The 21,667-nt window shown below is 39.7% G+C and overlaps 1 protein-coding gene across 1 annotated transcript in view; it reads left to right on the plus strand.

The window, feature by feature from the left end:
* The window catches only part of LOC111161035 (histone deacetylase 8), a 220,210-nt gene that overhangs the window by 57,965 nt on the left and 140,578 nt on the right, over nt 1-21,667 (plus strand). Inside the window, exons 5-7 of the mRNA XM_022524486.1 lie at nt 5,116-5,228; nt 9,077-9,154; nt 9,755-9,863. Coding sequence (XP_022380194.1) covers nt 5,116-5,228; nt 9,077-9,154; nt 9,755-9,863 — 300 coding nt within the window. The remainder of the gene's footprint in view (nt 1-5,115; nt 5,229-9,076; nt 9,155-9,754; nt 9,864-21,667) is intronic.

Raw genomic sequence — 21,667 nt, forward strand, 5'->3', positions numbered from 1 at the left:
CAGATAATTATATAGCTCTGGAAATAAGAATGCTTGACAAGAGTTTCTGAATCCTGGAGGGCTCAGGCAGGGGCAGTGAGGTATCATTTATAAGTGTGTTATTTCTGTTTGCAAAAGCATGGCTTGCTAAATTATTATGAGTTACAGATAGCGCAAGAAAAAAAAAAGAAATAAGTCCCTTATGCATCCAGAAAATAGAACATTAAAACATCAGCAATATTCTTTGTGTTAATTGAAACATAGTTAACCTGTGATGTTACATTACTTTCAGGTGTCCAACTTAGTGATTCCACAACTCCATAGGTTACGCTTTGCTTGCCACAAGCCTAGCTACCATCTGTCACCGAACAACATCATCGACTCCATCGCCTATGCTATGCCTTTTATTCCCATGACTTATTCATTCTACAACTGGAAACCTGTACCTCCCACTCCACCCATTTTGCCCATCCCCACACCCCTCCCCTCTGGCAACCATCAGTTTGTTCTCTGTATTTATGGGTCTGTCTGCTTTAAAACATCAGCAGTATTCTAAACAAAATCCATAATCATCCCTCATCAGTTTCATTCAGGTCTGTGTAATTAGTTTTTGTTCCACTCGACCTTGCATCAGCGGTCTCACTAACCCGTCTACTTGTCAACTAGAGTTCTTGAAATCCTGACTCAGTTCGTTGATATGGTCTCAAAGTTGTTTCAACTATACCATAAAAAGCCTGTACTCGATACTTGGCAAAATAATTTTCCATGGGGCTCTGAGATAACCTTTCTTTGTTGAGAATGAAGCACTCTAGCTTGTACCTGATTGCAAGTGCTCTCAGGGACATCAGATGAAAATACACAAAACCATCTGTAAGTAGCAAAAGACGTACAAAAGCTTTGGTTAACTTGCTACTGATCCTTTTTAAAAATGAAAGATCTGATGAGACTTCATTACAAGAACAATAATGCAACTGACAAGGACATGTAGTTGTTTCTGTGGCATGAAAAACAACATAAAAGTGAATCCCAAAAAGGTTTTAGACAGAATGTCCATAAACATAATGATTAACCCTGTTTTCAAAGAAGACAGGGTATTATATCTAACTTATAAAAATGGGTGAACATAATCCCTATAGAGACAAAAAAAAAAACAAAAAACCCTTAAATGTAACTTATAATAATCTTGATACAATATATCATGAATATACTGAGCATACAGTTAGAATATCCCAAAAATATATCAAAAATATCAAGTTAGATTCAGTTAAGCAGAATAGGTCTTAAACATCTATATAGTAAAAAAATTCCATAGGTAAGTGCTGAGAACCCCCCAATTGAAACTAATGGCCTAGCAAATGTGAGATTCACAATAAAGAAGAAAAGTTGAAACCAAGTTAACATTTTAAAAATTTTAAAATTACAACTGAAAACACTATACTGTAGTCATCTAAAATCTGACAAAGCAGCATAAGGACTCTGACAAATAGAAACAAATCATTGCTAGTGAGGACATTGATGGGTCTTTAGGAACTTCCTATACAACATACAATTTCTGAAATATTTATATTAATAACAATTTGTCTAATACCAGTCTACCCCAGGGAAAGCTGAGCATCTCTTCTGATTTGGCAACTCTTCCCGTGCATCTCATCAATAGTAACGTATCAAATAAAGACAATTATTACTAGCACTGCTCTGTTTATAAGGTGAAAGAACAAATCCTTTGTGATTTTCCAGGGCCTTCTGGGATTCAATCAAGATAAGATGATGGATTACTGAAAAATGGTATTTGGTTCTCTACTTAACCAAAACCAAGATAAAAGATTTTTAACATAAACGTAGGAGGGAATATGACCATGAAGAACCACATCTTGGGGCTCCTGGGTGGTTCAGTCAGTTAAGCAACCGGCTCTTGGTTTTGGCTCAGGTCATGTTCTCAGAGTCCTGCAGTGGGCTCCATTGTTAAGCGCAGTCCCTTTCCCTCTGCTCCCTGCCCCCACTGGCCTGCTCTCAGGCTCTCATTCTCCAGCTCTCTCAAACAAACAAATAAATAAATAAATATTTTTTAAAAAAGAAAGAAAGAAAGAAAAAGAACCTCATCTCTTTCCTAAGTAAGAAGACTGCTTTCTTAAGTAATCAAGGCCATAAGAAAGTGAGCATAACCCATGTAAGTTTATTCTAGTAAAACACAAAATCTTTTTTATTGAAGAAGATTACTTAAAGAGTGAAGCAAAACCTTTGCAGCCTGTTATTGAGGATTACTTAGTGAAGCAAAACCTTTGCAACCTGTTATTAAGAGAAGACCAATAATGTAAAAAAAAATTATGTTTTAGCAAAGAGAAAACCAAATTCTAGTTTTGCAGCAGTATATAATATTTGATAGTGAAGTTCTTTTTGGAAATCTGATAAATAAGCTCATCAAACCTTAGCCAACTTTGATCTCAACAAATAAAATTCCCTTTCTGTCAGTCTTCTACCGTTTTCTGTATGCATACATATCCTTTATAGTACAACTTATATAAGTGACCAAAAAGAACATGTTCATTAACAGACCCAAATACACAGTTTCTCTGTAGCATGTAATAATAAAGAAGCAAAAGCATATAAACCCAAAATTATGCTTAGTAATTAATGCATTCTCTTAGTTAGAAATGATCTAGGTATCTAATGAATATCCATTAATTAACTCATTTAATATCAGCCCAAAGTTTTCAGTTACTTAAAGATCTTGTAAATTATCTTCAAGCTGACGTACTACAAAACATAATTGCTGTTGCAATAAATTTCCTTAGAATAATGACTCAATTAGGCTAAACAAATTTACATTTGTCATAGTCTCAAATACTAAGTAGAAGTAATGTTGGCTCATTTAATTAGTAAACCTGTATAAATTTAGGAGGAATATACTCAAATAGAATAAAAATCTACATGTATATTATACTTAACCCTGATAAATTAGAAAAGACATAACTGATTTTAGTAAACCAAATTTATTAAATCAGTCTTGTCTGCCAAAGATTTACCTAAATTATGCCAACTTGAATTCTTAAAACATTTGAGTTTGTTTCTATAGGAATATTCTTTTGGCACATTGAAAGTATTCAAAGTTTAATTTCCTTATTTTCTGGGAACTTTAGGAATATTCTATTTATCTAAGCACTTATTTCTATAATCCAGTGAGAATAGAGCTCCTTTAAGAACATATTAGGAAAATATTACATTCAAAGGCCTTTCTGAATTATAGACATCATCATTATTAATATTATCTAAGCTATTGTCATAGAGAGGATGATCAGTAACAAATAACATCTCAGAGGAAAGGTAGGGGGCCAGGAGGTTTTTAGAGACACTGGTATTCTTCTTTAGATACTGTATTATTTCTGCTTGCCTTGTTTGTTTTTTGGTTTTGTTTTTCTGTGCTTATGACTTGTCTCCCTGACTTAACTGTGGGCTCTGAGGGGGAGAGGTATGTGCTGTATTAATTTGCATTTCTCCTCTTCCCCTCCTCCCTCCCCTTTATTTATTTAGTTTTTATTAAAGTATAATTGACATACAGTGTTCTGTTGGTTTCAGGTATATATGATAGTGTTTCAACATTTCTATACACTACGAAACGATCCCCACAATAAGTTACAATCTGTCTCCATACAAAGTTATTACAATATTATTGACTGCATTCCCTATGCTGTACACTCCTCTTTTGCCTAACACTTAATGTCCCATCTCACCTATCCAAAAGTTACTGATGTTTCTCTTTTTTGATATGCTAAGACAGTAGACTTATAAAATGTAAGCTTTTCATGATTGGAAAACAGCATCCAGAAAGTTTCAAAGTCACATATTTAACTCTTATTTACAGAGAATTTGGGTGGCCAAATCTTTTTCTCATATTGGTTTCTTTCTGGTTGCATATCTAAGGCCAAGCTATTTTTTGCTAGGTGATCACTGAGTTCACTTTCATGAGAAAAATCAATGTTTAGTGATATTTTCTACCAACTTCCTGCTTGCCAATGTACGTGTCTCATTGATTCAGCCTGTGAACCAGGGTATTGTTCAGAATATGAAATGTTATTATGGAAGAGATTTCATGAAGAAGTTTATGCATTCTGTAGGTACTATGAAGGCCTTACAATCTCATAGTACTGAAAATGCTATTTTAAATGATGCTCATGCTTAGAATTCTATTTCAAGTCAAATTATCAGGGAGAACTTGGGGGGAAGATGGGCTGAGTATTTAAAATGTCTGTGGAAGCTGAAGAGATTGAAGCATTTAGGATGAGGCCTTAAAAATAAACTGTAATACACTTTTGATGATAAAGAATGCTCTTTTACATTTACTCAATAAGACTTAATAAAAAAGAGTAGGCTAATAAGAGTAGGTCACTCTTTAATAAAAGAGTAGGTTAATGTTGAAAAGAGGTTAAAGTGACATGGTATCACCAATAGCGGAAAAGTTAAAGGACACCAGTGAAGTCGCTGAAGACAGTTTTAGTGAAGGAAACAGTAGCTTTAGAGGAGGCTGCTTTAGTCTTCTTGTAATAATCACATTTACCGAAAGGCAACCACATGCCGCCCAGGAGGTTATGCTTTTGTACATTCTACACTCAGCTTTTATGAGCAACAAGTGCAAAAACTTACTCAAACAAGAAAGAAACAACTTCTAGGTTATGTCATAGATTCAGTACAGAGACTCCAATCTCCATCATCTTCTACATCTGGCTGAGCAAGATGATCTTCAAAGCCCTTTCTAGATTCTAGCTTTCTTAAAGTCCTATAAGTGATAATCAGCATTCATCATGATGACCCCAGGGTACCCCAGGTTTTTACAATCATTCCTGAATGATTAGAGAAAAGTGCTATTTTGTCCAATATAGTTATAATATTCTAATTCTTTGAAAATCTGAGATCCTAAATTGGAAAATGTTACCAATCAACTTGAATGTGTAATTTACCCAAACACTCCATCTTCTGATCATTCTGAGCCATTTTATTCTGTAATCTGTGTAGGTAGATTTTTGTTTTTCTTAAAAGAAGGGGGAATTGTAAGGGAATAGATCTCAGGGGTTAGATCCTTGGCTGTAAAGACTCCCTTGGATTGCTTTTGGCTCTTGGCTGTAGCAACTTGTTTTCTTACAGAGATGAAGCATCTGGGTTTTGTTATCTCAATGATGCTGTCCTGGGAATATTACGATTGCGACGGAAATTTGACCGTATTCTCTATGTGGATTTGGATCTGCACCATGGAGATGGTAAGCCCTTCACTTTCAAAGGTGCTTTGCTGCTAGGACAGAAGGTTTTTATCAGTAAAGCTGCTTCTAGGCGACTGGTAAAAGGAGAAATGCCTGTTGCAATTGAAATTTTTCTAATTGAGAATCCTAATGTAGGTAGAAGAAAGATTCTTCTAACTAATGTAATTCCTCCTATGCTGACCAAGATGCTTTAGAATACCAGGTTCCTGTGATTTCCCCTCCCTTCTCCTCCACCAGCAAAGTTCTCCAGTAGAGAATGTTAAGAAGTGGGAATCTCGTCCAGTGTATACTCAGTGCTCAGTAACCTCCCTCAGGCCCCTTGCATAGATTCTAAGTGAAATTGGCAGTTACAGCTGACAGTCTCGTTCCTTCTCTTAAGATTGAATGAGTGTATGATAGACTAACACTCTGAATTTTTCACCAACAGGAATATCAACTCATGCAGTGAACAGAATCTGTGCCACTTTCTTTGTAATGTCGAAATATCTAGTGCTGCACAAACTCAGGGCATCTCCTGTAACTTTTAACAGCAGCAGAATCTTGACTTGCCTCAGACCATTAATGCCCCCTTAGAAGATTCCACCAGAAGGGTGTAACCCAAGCCCTCCTATGTACTTTCCATCTAGAATGTAGAGCTTCAGGGACAGTTACCCACTTGCTGTTTCTTTAATAAATCCTGTGTGTGACCCATGTTTCCATTGACCTAGGAACACTTATCTGGTAAAATTAATTAAGGATATTCCCTCCTCTCCCCCACACCAGTGATTGCTGCTTCCCTGTTTCCAGGGATTTTTGGAGACAAACTAACATAATCAAGGCATAAGTGAGGAAAAGAATAGTATATGACAGAGGATAGGATCAGCTCTCCTGCCAAAACAGAAAAAGAAGGAAGAAATTGTGGGGGAGACCTCCCCAAGGAGTTCATCTAGATGGATGCTACCATGGAATGGTGACAGAAAATTAAAGGTAACAGAGAAAAGAGTTAAAACAACCAACATACCACTCTGAGAACCATGCCCACTGAATGTGTGAATACTCCGCCAACACTGAACTCAGCCTTTGCTCAAAAACCTTCAGAGGCTCCTCATTGCCTCTAACAAGGGTAACATTTGGCCCATGGCTTGTTTTTGTATGGCCAGCAATTTAAGAATTTTATCTTTTATTTTATTTTATTTTATTTTATTTTATTTTAAATTTTTTACATTCTTACAAGGTCGTAAAGGAAAAAAAAAGCAATCAAGACCATGAAGCCTTGGCAAAGCCTAAAATATTTGCCACGTAGCCCCTTGGTTGGCCAACCCTTGGCCTGTAGCACTGGTTCTCAAACTCACATATGTAGCGTGGTGACACCGGGAAGCTTGTTTTAAAATGCAGATTCCTGGACCACATCCACCAGATACTCAGATTCAGTAGGTCTGGTTACGAAACGCAAGAAGCTACATTTTAGCCACAGTCCAGCTGGTCCACAGGCCACACTTTAAAAAGCAATGCTCCTCGAGGTAAAGCCCACACTTTTTGCCCTGTCTTTTGAGGCCTGCCTGAAAGAGACCTTGCCTCTTCTCTCCAGTCTTCTCGCTCACTACCTGCTGTCCAGGCTGCTCCACTCAGTAATCCCCAGACAGGTCTCAGTGCTCCTGCCCCCATCCCTGACTTTGCATTATTCTTTCCTAACTTAGTTTTGCTTTTTCCTCCAAGTTCTGTCCAGGAGCTCAAGTTCCAACAGTAGCACAATTGCCCTAACCACTCCAGCCCGAAAGTTCTCTCCCCTCCTCAAGTCCTGTACTGTTTATATCGCTGATTTGCTATTTAATTATATATTGTCTTGTATTGTTAGTTAAATCTTTAATGTGTCTATGTCTTCTCCTCCCATAGAAACTTTCAGTTCCTCCAGAGCAGAGATCAAGTTGTTTACTTCTTTCTGTCCTGCACAATGGCTTGAACAAACAGAACTATGCATATAGCAGTGGTTCAGTAAAATATTTGTTGAATGAATGAATGAGTATGAAATTCAAACTATTAGTATCAGAGCTCAAGAATAGAATCAACTCTATTGAACCACGTAAGAATGAAATGACTGTCACCTGAAACCGTTCTTTCCATTTGCAATGTTATTTCTACACCATTTAGAGTTTCCTGTTTTAGCCAACTTTTATGGTGTGTTTCATTTCAGTTTATTTCCCCTCTTCAGCACCTCCCTTCCAGTGACCTCTGCCCTGCCTCCAAACTCTTACACATTTGGTTTATTTTAAATCTCCCATGATTCCATAACCAGCATCCTGTGGTGGCTTCACCAGCACTCTTAGCCTGTCCTCACTCTCTTTCACCTTCTTTTGTTTACCTAACCACTGTTCTCTTTCACACCAAGCCCCATAACCCTCCACCTATCTGTCTATGTCCCTTTTTTAAAGTATGATTTGCTAACAATACCTAATGGCATTTCCCATGAGAGGAGATACAAAGAACTACTAAACATACGAAAAGGTCCTCAACACACTAACACTCAGAGAAACGCAAACTAAACAAGATCCTATTTTCTGCCTAAGTTTAATAATAATAGCACCCATTGCTAGTCAGGGTGTGAGAAAATGGGAACCCTCCTCATACACCACCGATAGAAGGATAAATTGGTACCACCTTTCTGGATCAAGAAATAATCAGGATTTTTATGAATTGTCCTTGTTTATACTTCAGTTTCTAAGTTAAAATGCAATTTTAATATGTTTTGTTTTGTTTTATTTTGTTTACTTAATGCCTTGTGCCTGGAGCCTTTAACTGGTTTTAACTGCCTCCCTAGGGCAAAACATAAGGCTTGGGAAATTCAAACAGACCTGTGATACACAAATACAGTTACTATTTTTCTAAGGTCTCTTTTGGCCTCTAATGAAGACTGAAAGCATTAAGTAAACACAGCGACAGTTTCTTTATTTGAAGTATAAAAGAGGATAGTACATGAATTTGCTAATAGTCCTTCCATTTTACAAATGGACTCTCTGAATATAGTATGACCATATGTGATTCTGGGAAGAAAGGTATGGAGGTGGGCAGTGCATTTATCTGAAATTAAGTAGTGGCTCGTAACAGTTACTTCCTTCTCCCAGGCCTCTATTCATTTTCTGCCTCTGTTTAAATGGAAGGGAGACTCCTTTCTAGAAAAGCGCTCTCCCCAGCCTTCCTTCTTCAAGCTTTAAAATTATAAAGGTGCTATTAAGGGAGGAGCCAGGACTGTTAGCCTTCCATGTTTTGGCAAGAAAGATGTACTCCAAGCTGCTTAGACTTTGGGTGAACTGCATTTATAGCCAAATCTGTATCACAGAGAAGCACTTTATCATTAGGTTTTCACTACATGATGCCTACTGTTTGTATTGGTCGTATTTTTCAAAGGATTGCCACGTTGTACTTCTTTGGGGGGAAAAAAATCCCAAGAATTTAACTAGAACCACTGAAACAAAACAAAACATAAAACTTCCAAGATGGTGCCAGTTCCCTCTATTCAGCTCTATTGATAATGCTTCGATTCTGAGCTCAAGCCTTCCACACCTTTTAGAAGAGGTTGTCTAAGGGAGCCTGGACATCCTGTTGCTTGGAAAGGGCAAGTCCAATTACAACTTGCCATGCATTTGAAAAGGAACCCCAAAACTTCCCTTGGGGCCAGAGTTCTACCTCATCCTGTAACAACAGAGATCAAAGACTGAAGGGTCTTGTTCCTTTTACTCCTCAGCTTGTTAGCTTTATTATTGCTATCCTCTCTCTTACTTTCCACAGCTGCTTCCTAGCATTTCAGTTGTCGCAAACCGGGAGTTGCATATATAAAGTGATTCTTCTGCTGTTTTTTTTTCCCCCTCTGATAGGTGTAGAAGATGCCTTCAGTTTCACCTCCAAAGTCATGACAGTGTCCCTGCACAAATTCTCCCCGGGATTTTTCCCAGGCAAGTAACCTGTGTGTTCAGTATTACATTTGAAGAAGAAATGCTGCAGCTCTTCTCTGCATCCTTACATTTTGTATTTGGAGAGTTCTGTGCCGGTGGTACTTTATTGATGTTACTCTGTGCAGAATTTTAACACAGGTCCTTTCGGGTGACGGTGATAGGAATGTAATACTGTTTCTTTTTCCAGATGCCTTTTATGGACTGTCAACAGACAGCTCACTTACACTTACTGTCCTATCAGATACCCTGTGTAACTCCTAACATCCTGATAAGTGCAATGACATACTAATATTAGATCAATCCAAGACATATGGAAAACCAAGCAAAGGAGTGCATCTTTTTCTGTTATTTAATTTGATCTAGCCAAGTGGAAACTAAGGTTTTTCCATTTTCTTATGATTTTCCTCTTTCCCCAACATTGTTTACAACAGTTACTTCTCTGAATTATTTGTCTTAATTTCATTTCCTTAGAAATCATCACAAATCCAGGACCATTCTTCTAATTGACCTTTTATTGTCCTGGACTCCTGTCAGAGAATCCTTCGAGTTTTCTAATGCTTGTGCCCTTAAAACCGCTCCTGATGCTCCTCTCTTTCACAGGAACAGGTGACATGTCTGATGTTGGCCTAGGGAAGGGACGGTACTACAGTGTTAACGTACCCATTCAGGATGGCATACAGGACGAGAAGTATTACCACATCTGTGAAAGGTACAGTAGTAACACTGAGCCAGTAACAAGTGCATCACATTTCTTTAGGATGAAAGGGCCCCCAATCTCACAGCATTCTTGTCTTCAAGGAAGAGCTTGGGGGGAAAAAATCACCACGGTATACCTATGTAGCTTTTGTACACTGCTCATTATACTTCATCGATCAGGTTGTCATCCCTTGTTTAGGAGAGCTGAGTGTTTGGAACAGAGCCACACTCTTGGTTTGCTCTGACTTGCTGCCCCATCTGACTAAGGTCATCCCAAGAGCAGAGCTTCCAAGCTGGCCTGGGTTATCCCTTGTCTGCTACTTTCTTAGCTAAAACCTGCATGTATGTCATTTCATTAGCCTGGCAGTGTTCATTTCTGCTTCCCATTATGGAGATCTGCTTGCATCCACTGGTGTGAATATTAGAAAGTTCTTCATTACGAGTTCTTGAGTTCTATCCTTTGTGTTACAATTGGGGTCAGAAATCTGTCCTTTTTACACTGTGGTTAAGGATCAAATTATTCTTGAGTTCTATCCTTTGTGTTACAGTTGAGGTCAGAAATCTGTTCTTTTTACACTGTGGTTAGGGATCAAATTACAGCCACTTGTAGGCAGACAGTTTGGTGTAGACCATTGGGTCTGAAAAGCCCTACAGAACAGGGAAGGAGGTGGGGGTAAACTCATATTCTTAAAAATTGCGATTGGCCGGTACAAATTCACTGCTGACATTGGCAGGAGAGAGAGTAGGTCGGACTAGAAGTCAGCAAGTCAACATTACTTAAGGTAAGTAATGGGGATGGAGGTGCTTTTGATTCCTACCCCACTCAGCTCAGATTTCTCCCACCCTCTGGTGGAAACAGGGGCTTCCCAAAGGAGCCTGCACTGGCCATCATCACCAGCAGTTGTAAAAACAAAGCAGAAGTATTAAAAAATAAAAACTGTATGCTTCAAAGGTGCCTCTTAGCTCAAGAGATTTGGCAAGCCAAGTCATCAAGCAGCAGCTCTAGCCTCTTCATGATTTTGATCATGTCCCCTGGCTACCTCTGTATTGTCAGACTGAAAAGGCCTTTATTTTTGGAGCCTGCCATTGATGGTTTTAATTGCCTTTCTTTGTTCCCCTCAGGCTCTGTTCTGTCCTTCTTGAGATGTGCAGATCAGAGCTGCTTATGTAACTTCACCAATGAAGATATCCTGTGGTGCTGTGTAAAAGGAGAATTATTTTGTTTTTCTTTTAATCCCCTTCTTGCGAGTGTTCAACACTTTGCTGTCCTTTTTTCACCATAGCAAGAAACTCGGTTTTTCTCTTCAGTGCTGTCTGTGTCCATGGGGTTTCCTAGAGCTTGCTAGTTCCTGGGCCTTAAATGAAAAGTCAGCACCCACCATCCTGCAGGGAGAGTTTGTAGTATCTGGCCTTCCCTAAATAGATTACCTTACACGTGCCCCTATTGAAGCCCATCTGCCAATCGTAAAACCTCTTGAGATCTTCATTTAGCCCCCCATCAGTCTGGCATTTCACTACCTAGAAGAGCTAAGTATTGTCTGCCGACCTGGGGAGTGTCCACTCCCAAGGAAATCTCCTACTCACCCTCCTTCCATGAGCATAATGTCTGTTGCTCCCTTATATTTTCTCTTTCTCTAAACCAGTTCCTACTACAGGATAAAAAAAAATGTTTAATCCCATAGTAATTCCTGTTTTAATATAGCCTCAGTATCAGACTTAATTAGAAGCATTTAAAAAATGAATTTAGGGGGGCACCTGGGTGGCTCAGTCATTAAGCGTCTGCCTTCAGCTCAGGTCATGATTCCCAGGGTCCTGGAATCAAGCCCCACATTGGGGCTCCCTGTTCCGCGGAGAGCCTGCTCTTCCCTTTCCCATTACCCCTGCTTATGTTCCCTCTCTCACTGTGTCTGTCCCTGTGAAATAAATAAATAAAATCCTTTTTTTTTTTTTAAGTGAGTTTAGGGGCACCTGGGTGGCTCAGATGGTTGAGCATCTGCCTTCAGCTCAGGACATGATCCCAGGGGCCTGGGATCAAGCCCCACGTTGGGTTCCCTGCTCATTGGGGAGCCTGCTTCTCCCTCTCCCTCTGCCATTCCCTCTACTTGTGTTCTCGGGCTGTCTCTCTCTCTCTCTCTCTCTATCTCTGTCAAATGAATACATAAAATCTTTTAAAAATACATAATAAATAATAAATAAGAAGTGAATTTAGCCCCAAAGAAAAGATCCATGGAAGATCACATATGACTTCCCTTTATAGAAACCATCTTGCTGCCCCCACTGTAGTGTATGGGAGGCCAGCACTGACTAAACATTCTTCCAGCTTGCTTCCTAAAGTACCAGACACTCATCACCTTATGGTTCCCAGGGCCCCTTTTGCCTCGTGGAGGCACACCACCAATCTACACACTGATCATCCAGGATAACAGGTTCCGGATTTTCATTAGAGGTACAATAATTGTCCCCTTTGATTTCTTTCAGAAGTCAAGTGTGCTCAGGGCGTTACGTGAAGGCAGCTCTGATTCCAAAGGTGCCAAGAAAGCTTCCTGACCCAAACATCTCTCCCATCTGTTGCCTGAAATTCCTTTAACAGGAAATGCACTTTTATTCTACAATGAGGCCTTAAAATGGAATTTTGCCACAACCCCTCCTCCTAACCTTCACTCTGCCAGAGATATATGCTTTCTTGATAGCAGATTTTGAAAGGGTTAGAGCACAAGCACTCTGAGCGTTCAGAGGAGCAGGAACTGGGTTAGTAGAGCAGTTAGGGAAAGAGGCACAGAAAAAAAAAAAACCACTCTTTGCCAACTAAGTGGTTTTATAGAGGTTCAGCCCTGGTAACTATATCACTTAGTTCGTCATTCTGTTTTTGACTGCTTGTAGCTTGTTGCTGGGAAGCAGAGTCTCTTGCCCTTTTTCTACTATGACCTCTGACCCATCTGCCTACCTCAAAAGATAGAGTCAACATAGGAATGGCTTACTCATGTAAAAAAAAGTCATGTAGTGTATCTGCTATCTCCATTTAATCCTTTATGTTCCATGAGCCCACTGATTTTCTGGCTTGCTCCTTACCTGTGGTAAAATAAAAGATCTCTTATTGCTGGTTCACTTAAAAGATGCTCTAATTTTCGTTTGCCACTCAATTTCTAGTTTGCTCCTGAACTGCCACTCCCTGTGGGATTCATGAGCCCTTTTGTCTTTCCTATCCTTTCTTCCTGTGTGGCTTTTTCCTCTGCCATAGCCTCCCTTGACTTTGCTAGCGAGTCTGACTTAATGATTTCATCTTAAGGTTGAGCACACCCTCTTTTTTTGAAGATCTTATTTATCTGAGAGAAAGGTAGAGGGAGGGGAGAGAGCACAGGTGAGAGGAGGGGCAGGAGAGAGAAGCAGACTTCCCGCAGAGCAAGGAGCCCGCCATGGGGGTGGGGCTTGATCCCAGGACCCTGGAATAGTGACCTGAGCCCCTGAGCCGAAGGCCGCTGACGCTTAACCCACTGAGCCACCCAGGTACCCCAGGCACAACGTCTTAATTTAAAAAAAAGGGGGGAGGGGGCTTAGGGTTTCTTTTTTTTAATAGACTAGATAAGGAATCTACATGGATATTTTCAGCACCAAAAGACCTTGAATTCCATCTTATGTAAAAGATAATCTTAGTCAGAGATACCTAGGTCATTCAAAACTCATTTGGAAAGGTAAGGGTCACTGATTCACAAAATCTTCCCATAATTTTCATGGGAGCTACTAGAGTTGGTATTATAAGTAGAAGCCTGTTTTAACTAACATAAAGGAATATTAACATCATTCTTGTAAGCACACCTCCTCCTTCAAATAGAAGCTGTGGTCCCAGTAGAGAGACAATGGTTATATTCTTGATTTACATGAAAGCCCACTCCCCCTCCTTGGCCACATGAACACAAACACACAAGGTTTGATGGGTGAGGAAGGCTGATTTGCTAAAGGGAGGGTTTTGCTGGTTTCCAAACTATGTCATCTGAAAGATGAAATACTGCTCTACCTATGTTTAACTTGTTCTTGCTTTCTAACTGTATCTGAATGCAACGTGAGATAGTCTTTTTTTTTTTCAAGATTTTATTTATTTATTTGACAGACAGGGATCACAAGTAGGCAGAGAGGCAGGCAGAGAGAGAGGAGGAAGCAGGCTCCCTGCTGAGCAGAGAGCCCAATGTGGGGCTCCATCCCAGGACCCTGGGACCATGACCTGAGCCGAAGGCAGAGGCTTTAACCCACTGAGCCACACAGGCACCCCTGAGATAGTCTTAATAATGTTTAAGCTATTACCCAAAGCACTGCTTTGATGATGTTGGGAGCATTTGTAGTTGAGGACTATGGGACAGAAGGATACTGATATGTACTTCCTTGCTTTGGGTTCTAGAGAGGTTTTGATCTGAAACCTCAAATCTTGCAAAATGACCAAACTACTTGCTTACTGTGGACTATTATGACATATGTGTGGTTTGAAAAAGAAATTCAGGGCTGTACTTAAGCTTCTTAGTTTTTATCCTACCTGTCATTTTATAGCCCCAATAGCCAGAAAACATCCTTTAATACATATCCAATTAGTATATACTTCATAGGAAAGCTATATATCTGTACATATATAGATATACACATATATATGTATCTATGTGGTGTGTATGGTTACAAAATATATTGAAGTGGACAGTTCAACATTTTGGAAAAAAACACCCTCACATTTTATTAAGAATATTCAACTGTTAACTTGGTAAGATAATTAAGTACAGCCACCGCATAAATATTTCACCAAAAGGAAAACACACTGTTAAAGAAACTTCACAATGAATAGGACTAAGGAGAGGCTCTGTTAAACAGGACTTTTCACGAGAGCAGTCTTTATATCCACATATGCAAAACTTTGCTAGTGAGAGCTATCAACCCAACCGAGGAAATGATCTTATCCTGCTGAACTAAGGTTCCTAACAGTAGTTTCTTAAAGTAAAAATCTACCTGTATTCGGTCCTTGGCCTGTCTACCTTGAGTCCTGTGGCTTACATTCTATAGCTCAAAACTGAAAGAAACCTTTCTTCCCCCTCAATGACCACTAACCTAAAAAAAAAAGTCATGATCCCAGAAGTGAAAAAAAAAAAAGTTATTATTTTTGCCTCCTTTCTTTTATGGGAGAAAAATTATACTACTTTGTTGCAAATAATTTTTTATAGCTCTTCAACTGCTAAATGCAAATGTTAATTCTACTGTGCATGGGCCAACCAGAGTAGACTACCCAGAAAGAACTTGTTCTCTAGGACAGCGACAAGCTCATTAAAGGAAGAGCTCATTTAAGCCTAAGTTTTTATTCCTTTGGGGAATTCCTTTTGTCCATCTATATGGAGCTCCAGTGCTATCCAACAAGGAAGAGAAGACACCATCACTAATACTTAAGATAATGTCTCAGTAGTATATGTTTATGGTGTGAGCCAAAATTCACCTCTCTCAAGCCACTCCAAACTCGCTACAAAAAGAACTGAGCAGCTCAAGTCACCTTATAAGATTTTTAAAACATTAACAAAAATAAAGTGGGGAGCTACCATGCAAGTAGGGGATTTGTGTAACTTTAAGTATAATAACACTGTTTTATTCATTCATTCAGCAAATATTTATTGAGCATCTGCTTTATGCCAGCACTGTATCTGGGTACTGATCGTGGTAAACAAGATGGATTAGGCTCCCACCCTGGAGCTTAGCTCCAAGGGAGCGCTTGCCTGTGTCAGGAATTGCACGGAACATTTATTTGATCCTTCTCACTTGATCTTATGACAGCATATAATCTAGAGTGCCTACAAAGGTAGGTAATCTGATTCCCATTTTACAAATAAGAAAACTAGAGCTTAGAAAAATTAATTAGCTTTAGGTCATACAACTAGTAAGTGGTGAAGCCAGAGTTTAAATCCACATCTGTCTGCCTGCTAACCATCAGCTACCCTGTCCCCAAAGTGTTACCTAGAATTATGAATTTTTTCACAAGGAAAAAAATACCATCCCCAAGTCTTCTTGGAAAATTTTATCTCGGGGGATTACAGAAAACCCCTTATAAAAGAAACCATTTAGGTTTATGCGTATGAGCCACATGATTTATAGTATACATAATTCATCATGTTTATGTTCGTGAAAGTGTGACTTGGGGTTTGGGGGAAGGAATAGAATCTCCTAATCCTGAGGAATTCATTTGTAATTTTATGGATAGAAAATAAGAATAACTATTGCCTGATTTTACTTCTTGTGTTAAAATTCCTAATTACTATTCGTAATTTAAATTCCTAAAGTTTGGAAATGTGGAGATTCTGTAAATCTGCTTTTTCCTTTATTTTCAATGGAGGAAATCCTGACTTTCTATTTTAGAAAGTAAATAGTATTACATGGCATTTCATGTGTGTTTTTTTAAATTGGTACTGCTAAAGATTTTTAACATGATGCATTTTTGCAACTGTAGGCCTAATTTATATCATCTCTTGATCCTGGCAGAAGGCTGTGTCTACATGCAGAGTAGAGATTCTTCATCTATGCTATAAGCCGTTCATCCACTACCAATGGAATAAAATGAGAACCGAGGGACATCATGAAAGGACATTTAAGTGAAATGTTTCCATTCACTATTGACTTTTAATGTTAATATTTAAAGAAGAGATGTTTTAATGATGATAGGTTTTTCTTTCACTGTAATGATAAATCATCTAGAATTCATCTTCGACTTGGGACTCCAAACTCCTTATCATTCAATTTTACAATCAGGTAGATAGATCATTGGTGAAAGAGAACCCAACAAGTATAGCCTACTGCTCTGGGCTTGGTGATGTGCAAAAGCAATACAAGTACATGTTCACACATAAATATTTTAAGCATGACAAATATTTTGAAATTCTCTTTCGGTTGATGAGAAGAGAAGAATCCTCTAGAAATTTGCATTTAAGAACAAATATCCAGATAACTGTACTTACATTTTGATCACAATCTGAGAGTTGGTCAGAATTCTTTATATACTTTTTCTCCCCTTCTTCAGCTGGGTCATGACTACACCACTGTGATCATGCCTAGCTCACTTTGGCCCAGTGATAAAGGCAACAGAATCTGCTAATTCATTTTCTAAGCCCCACACTTTGAACTCAGCCTGCTATAAGATATTTGTATTAAATGCTTTTGTTCTATTTGGTAAGCTTCTGTCCTGCCTCTGTGTGGTATGGCAGATGCAAAATTGCCTATTGTTTCTGGAAGATGGATGACTCAGACACTAATTAAATTTGCTGTTAATGTTAGCCACAGGTGTAAATGAGGCCAAAATGTGCCATTCATTTATTGTTCCTAGTTTGATGTTTCTTTTAAAATATTACATTCAAAAGATATTAACTGCCTATGAATATGGGATAATTTGGAGGGAGGATGCTGAGCTCAATTATCTAAATTGTCCTGTACCCTCTGTCAGTGAGCTCACCCTGCCTGTCCCTAGTACTTAGTTAGGGTTGCAGAGAAGAACTGTTTTTTTCCCCTAATCTCTGATCCTTTGAGCTTCAAATTCAGGTGGTTAGGGACCCCTGGGTGGCTCAGTCGGTGAAGTGTCTGCCTTTGGCTCAGGTCATGATCCCAGGGTCCTGGGATCAAGTCCCACCTTAGGCTCCTTGCTCAGCAGGAAGCCTGCTTCTCCTTCTACCTGCCTCCCCCACCCGCTCTGCCACTTCTCTCTCTGTCTCTCCGACAGATCAATAAAAAAATCTTTAGAAAATAAATAAATATAAATAAATACATCCAGGTGGTTAGAGGGACAGTTCTTATATTCTTCTCCTCTCCCTCTTGGCCAGTGTCTTTCATGGCCAGGAGTTCCTAAACTCCCAGGCCAAGTAAGCCCTGACACCTTGACAGGCCCCTCCTCCAGCAGTCTTCACAGGTGATATTTTTTTCATTTAAGTCAAGGAGGCCAATTTCCTGGAATTCAATGCGTTTGTTCTGTCAGTCCAGTGTTCACTTTTTCTTCTCTCTTCTTAGTGCTGAATGATCCCTACCCCCTGGAGAAAGTGATCTGATTCTTCCAGAGCAGTTTAATAAGTTCTGACACTAGAACATGCTCTGAAACTATCCAGAGACAGGAAGACTGTGCTCATAAATGGAAGTCTTGAGAATTATACTCGTTCGTGCAGGGCTGCTCTGAAAAGAATTCTAAAATTGACAAGATCTGTGCTTGACAGAACATTCTGACATCAAACTCATATTACTCCTCTCAGCTGCTATCCACCATGTACCCCCTACCCCCAGCCTAAGCCTCCCCACTCCGATGTTCTTTTATCACTGCTCTGTCCCTTCAGTCTAGCAGAGCAAAACTACCCTTTAGGCTTTGCTTTCACATGTTTTAACAGCGCCTGACAGTGCTGTGTCCCCGGCAGCTGCCAGCACCGATGAGCTGCCTCGATGTATTCTGTTGACATGGACCATACAGAGACTAAGTCAAGTCCGGTGTTCCCCCACCTGACAAAAAGGCCCGATGCTAAGTTGAGCTGAGCTCTGCTCTCTGTGCACTGCTACCCACTACGCTATCAGGCAAGAGGCATACCCTGTTGGACCAAAGAGCAGATTCCTCAGAAAAAGCCATACTGAACAACCAGCCATCAAGTTAACAAGCGAAAGGGTACATATGTGTGCCAGGCACTAAAGGTAACGTGTTTGCCTAGACAGTACGTAGTGCAGCTGAGGAGTGAGCTGGAGGGCAAGGGGTTTATGTGTGGCCAGTCCAAGCAGATGAATCCTGAAGAGAAAGGTAAGGGATGTAGCAGTGGGGGGGGGGGGGGGGAGCGGACATCTTAAATATATTAGTAATGAAAGTAGAAAAATATCTATCCCATTTAAATATAGGCATGCCCCCTGACTCAGCCTAATTAGAGGAAAGTCAGTCTGAATCATGGAATATTTTTAAATGCGTTTTTATTACTTTCAAGCACTGGACATGCTAGTAATTCAAACTAGACTAACAGCATCATACAGCACCTCAGGGAAGGAGCTTTAAGAATCATTGGTAATTAGCATATCAATTATTTGTATGTAAGTGGATGTGCACAAAGTGCACAAAAAGTTTATTCTCTTAAGTAGGACAAGCATTCCCCAGTGCAATCCTGTTTACACTATTAATTTGCTTAGCCAGCCCTTTTTGTGCCAAGATAGATGTATGTAAGACATGCTTATTTCCTCAGGGAAGAATGAATCGCTTCCCTGTGTTTAGTCCAGTAACTAAGAAACGGAGCGCCACTTGATTGGTTTGGGATTTCCAGGATATGGAGTTTTGAATTTGCATACAGACTAGAGAGCTTTCATATGGAGAAGATCTGGCAGCCATTGCCAGAGACCCAGTTTCCCCATCTGGATCTCATTGAAGTGATCTGGATTTCATCAAGCAACAGGACACTGATCCTGAATGATCCACCAGACACTCTAACATAGGCATGTTTAAAATACATCCTGCCCCAGAAAAATAACTGTTAAAATATGATGAGTTGGAGTTATTCTGTGTGCAGTACTTAAAAGTAATAAAAACGCATTTCTTTTTAAGTCCCACGAAAACCAGGCAATATCAAGTTAATGATGAAAATCAATCCCCAAACTCTTTCTTACACACCTCATTGTGTGACGGCATTACAGAAATTTCCAATCATCTGGGAAATGATATTTTATTTTGATGAGCTGCACCAGGTGCTAACTATATGGCAGGATTTTGTCTTTGAATCATAGGGAGGGCCTCCTTGGTAAAGAAGAGTGAGGGAAGAGCTAGGGGCATGTTTATTGTTAACAAATCATTATTTTCTACCTAAGTTTGAAAATCAGAGCAGTCGAATTGAAAACAACGTATCAGGTGTATGGGGAGGGTAGAAAATATGATTAGGAAATGAGAAACAGAGATACAGGCCTGTATTTCTACCCGTACGTATTAAACTACACTCTAGGTAAATTGTAAAGTCGGCAAGGCTTAGAGAGTAAAAACTAAGCACAGAGAGTGCAAGCACCGGCAGTAAATATACACACAAATGTTGCAACTACAATTTGGAATGATTCCAGCTCTCTCCTTTCCCCCAAGGGCATCCCTATCCAGGGTCTGCAAAGGCCAAATAGCTGTTTGGCTTCCAATCTGATTTTTTGCCCAAGAAATCAGAGAAGTCAGTTTCAATTTTAATAATATATTCTCCCAACCTCTATCTAACAGAAAGGCATTTGTGTTCCTGCCCCTTCTTGAAGTGAATTTTGTGTTTGGTGAAAGGTAATAGATTGGCAGCCCTGGAAAAGGAATTACTGTATTCCCAGAACAGGTATAACCAGGCAGTGACACTACGAAATTGCTCTCTGCCTTTGGGGAACGTTAGAGTCCTGTTTGGGAAGTCACTGCTATGGTTAGTGCAGTGCTGAACTCAACAGTATCTCAGTGGGCTGAGAGAATTAGCATAGCACTCAAAGGGCCTGATTTCAGGCCATTCATTTACCAACTCAACATCAGGGAGTGCTTATAATGGGCCTGGTGCTGGGAGAAGACTTTTGCAAATGTTCTATCCTTTAATCCTCAGAAGAACCCTGTGAGGGAGAAAATACTCTTCTGGTTCTACAGAAAAGGAAACTGAGGTTCAGAGAAGTGAAGTTATTTGTCCAAGTTGCTGGGGCAGACACTTTGATGCCAAGTGCAGTGTTCTCCCTGAACCCTGTGCTGTGGAGGCCACATAGATGAGACATAGACCCAGGTAATGTGACATAGAGTTGAATGCAGTCTGTGCTGTGTGCGCAGTCCTGGTGGTGACAGAGCAGTGACAGGTCCTACCTGAGAGGAAATAAAGAGCTGTTAGTCCAGGGGCGCCTGTGTGGCTCAGTCATTAATCGTCTGCCTTCAGCTCAGGTCATGATCCCAGGGTCACAGGATGGAGCCCCACATGGAGCTCCCTGCTCAGCAGGGAGTCTGCTGCTCCCTTTCCCTCTGCCTGCCGCTCCCCCTGCTGTGCTCTCTCTCGCGCTCTGTCAGAGAAATAAATAAAATTTTTTTTTTTTTTAAACAAAAAGAAAAGCTGTTAGCCCTTCTAGCCTTAGGATTCATATTCTTTAGGTCTTCTTCCATTTTGGTTTTGTTTGAGTTTTTTCTTTGTTTATTTGTTCTAACTTAGCTCTCCAAACTAGCCTGCCTCTTCCTTACCCTACCCACTGGCCAGTAATACTCTGCTTGCTGGGCCCTCTGCCCTTTCAGAATGAAAGGAGCCAAAGAGCACTGGGGTTGAGGGAAAAGAGCACTGGATTCGAATTAGAATTAGTGTTCTAATTCTAACTCTGACGATTCACTCTCCACCACTGCTAAGGTCCTTTAATTCTGAATGACTCACTCTCTCCTGTGAGAATGAGAATGGTTTATTTCAAAGAGGTAAAGAGATTAAGTAATAATAAACTAAAAATAGTGCACAGCCCTTTCTGTTGCCAAGATGGCATATAATTGATGAGTAGAATTACTTACTACAAGGCACATAGTAAAGAAAGAAATGCCAATTAGAATTCATGTTTCTATATAATAGACTCAGCAGTGAGAGAAAAGATGCCCATGTAAAATGCTTAAGAAACTGCATCTTGAAAATTAAAACAGCCAAGGGGATGTAAGGATTGATTGTTTGTTGGGGGTAGTAGTTAGGGGTTTCGGGGCTTGAGGATTGCTTTATTTTGTGGCTTTGGGTTTTTTGTTTTGTTTTTTTGTACTGAAGATGTTAATGAAACCAGTACAGCTTATCTGATGCCAAAAGCAGAAAGAGAAACTTATACGAAATTAGATGTCTTCTGGATATGGCCAAG

Source organism: Enhydra lutris, unplaced genomic scaffold, assembly GCF_002288905.1.
Source record: "Enhydra lutris kenyoni isolate GAN:26980312 unplaced genomic scaffold, ASM228890v2 scaffoldscaffold81, whole genome shotgun sequence".
Lineage (NCBI taxonomy): Eukaryota > Metazoa > Chordata > Mammalia > Carnivora > Mustelidae > Enhydra > Enhydra lutris.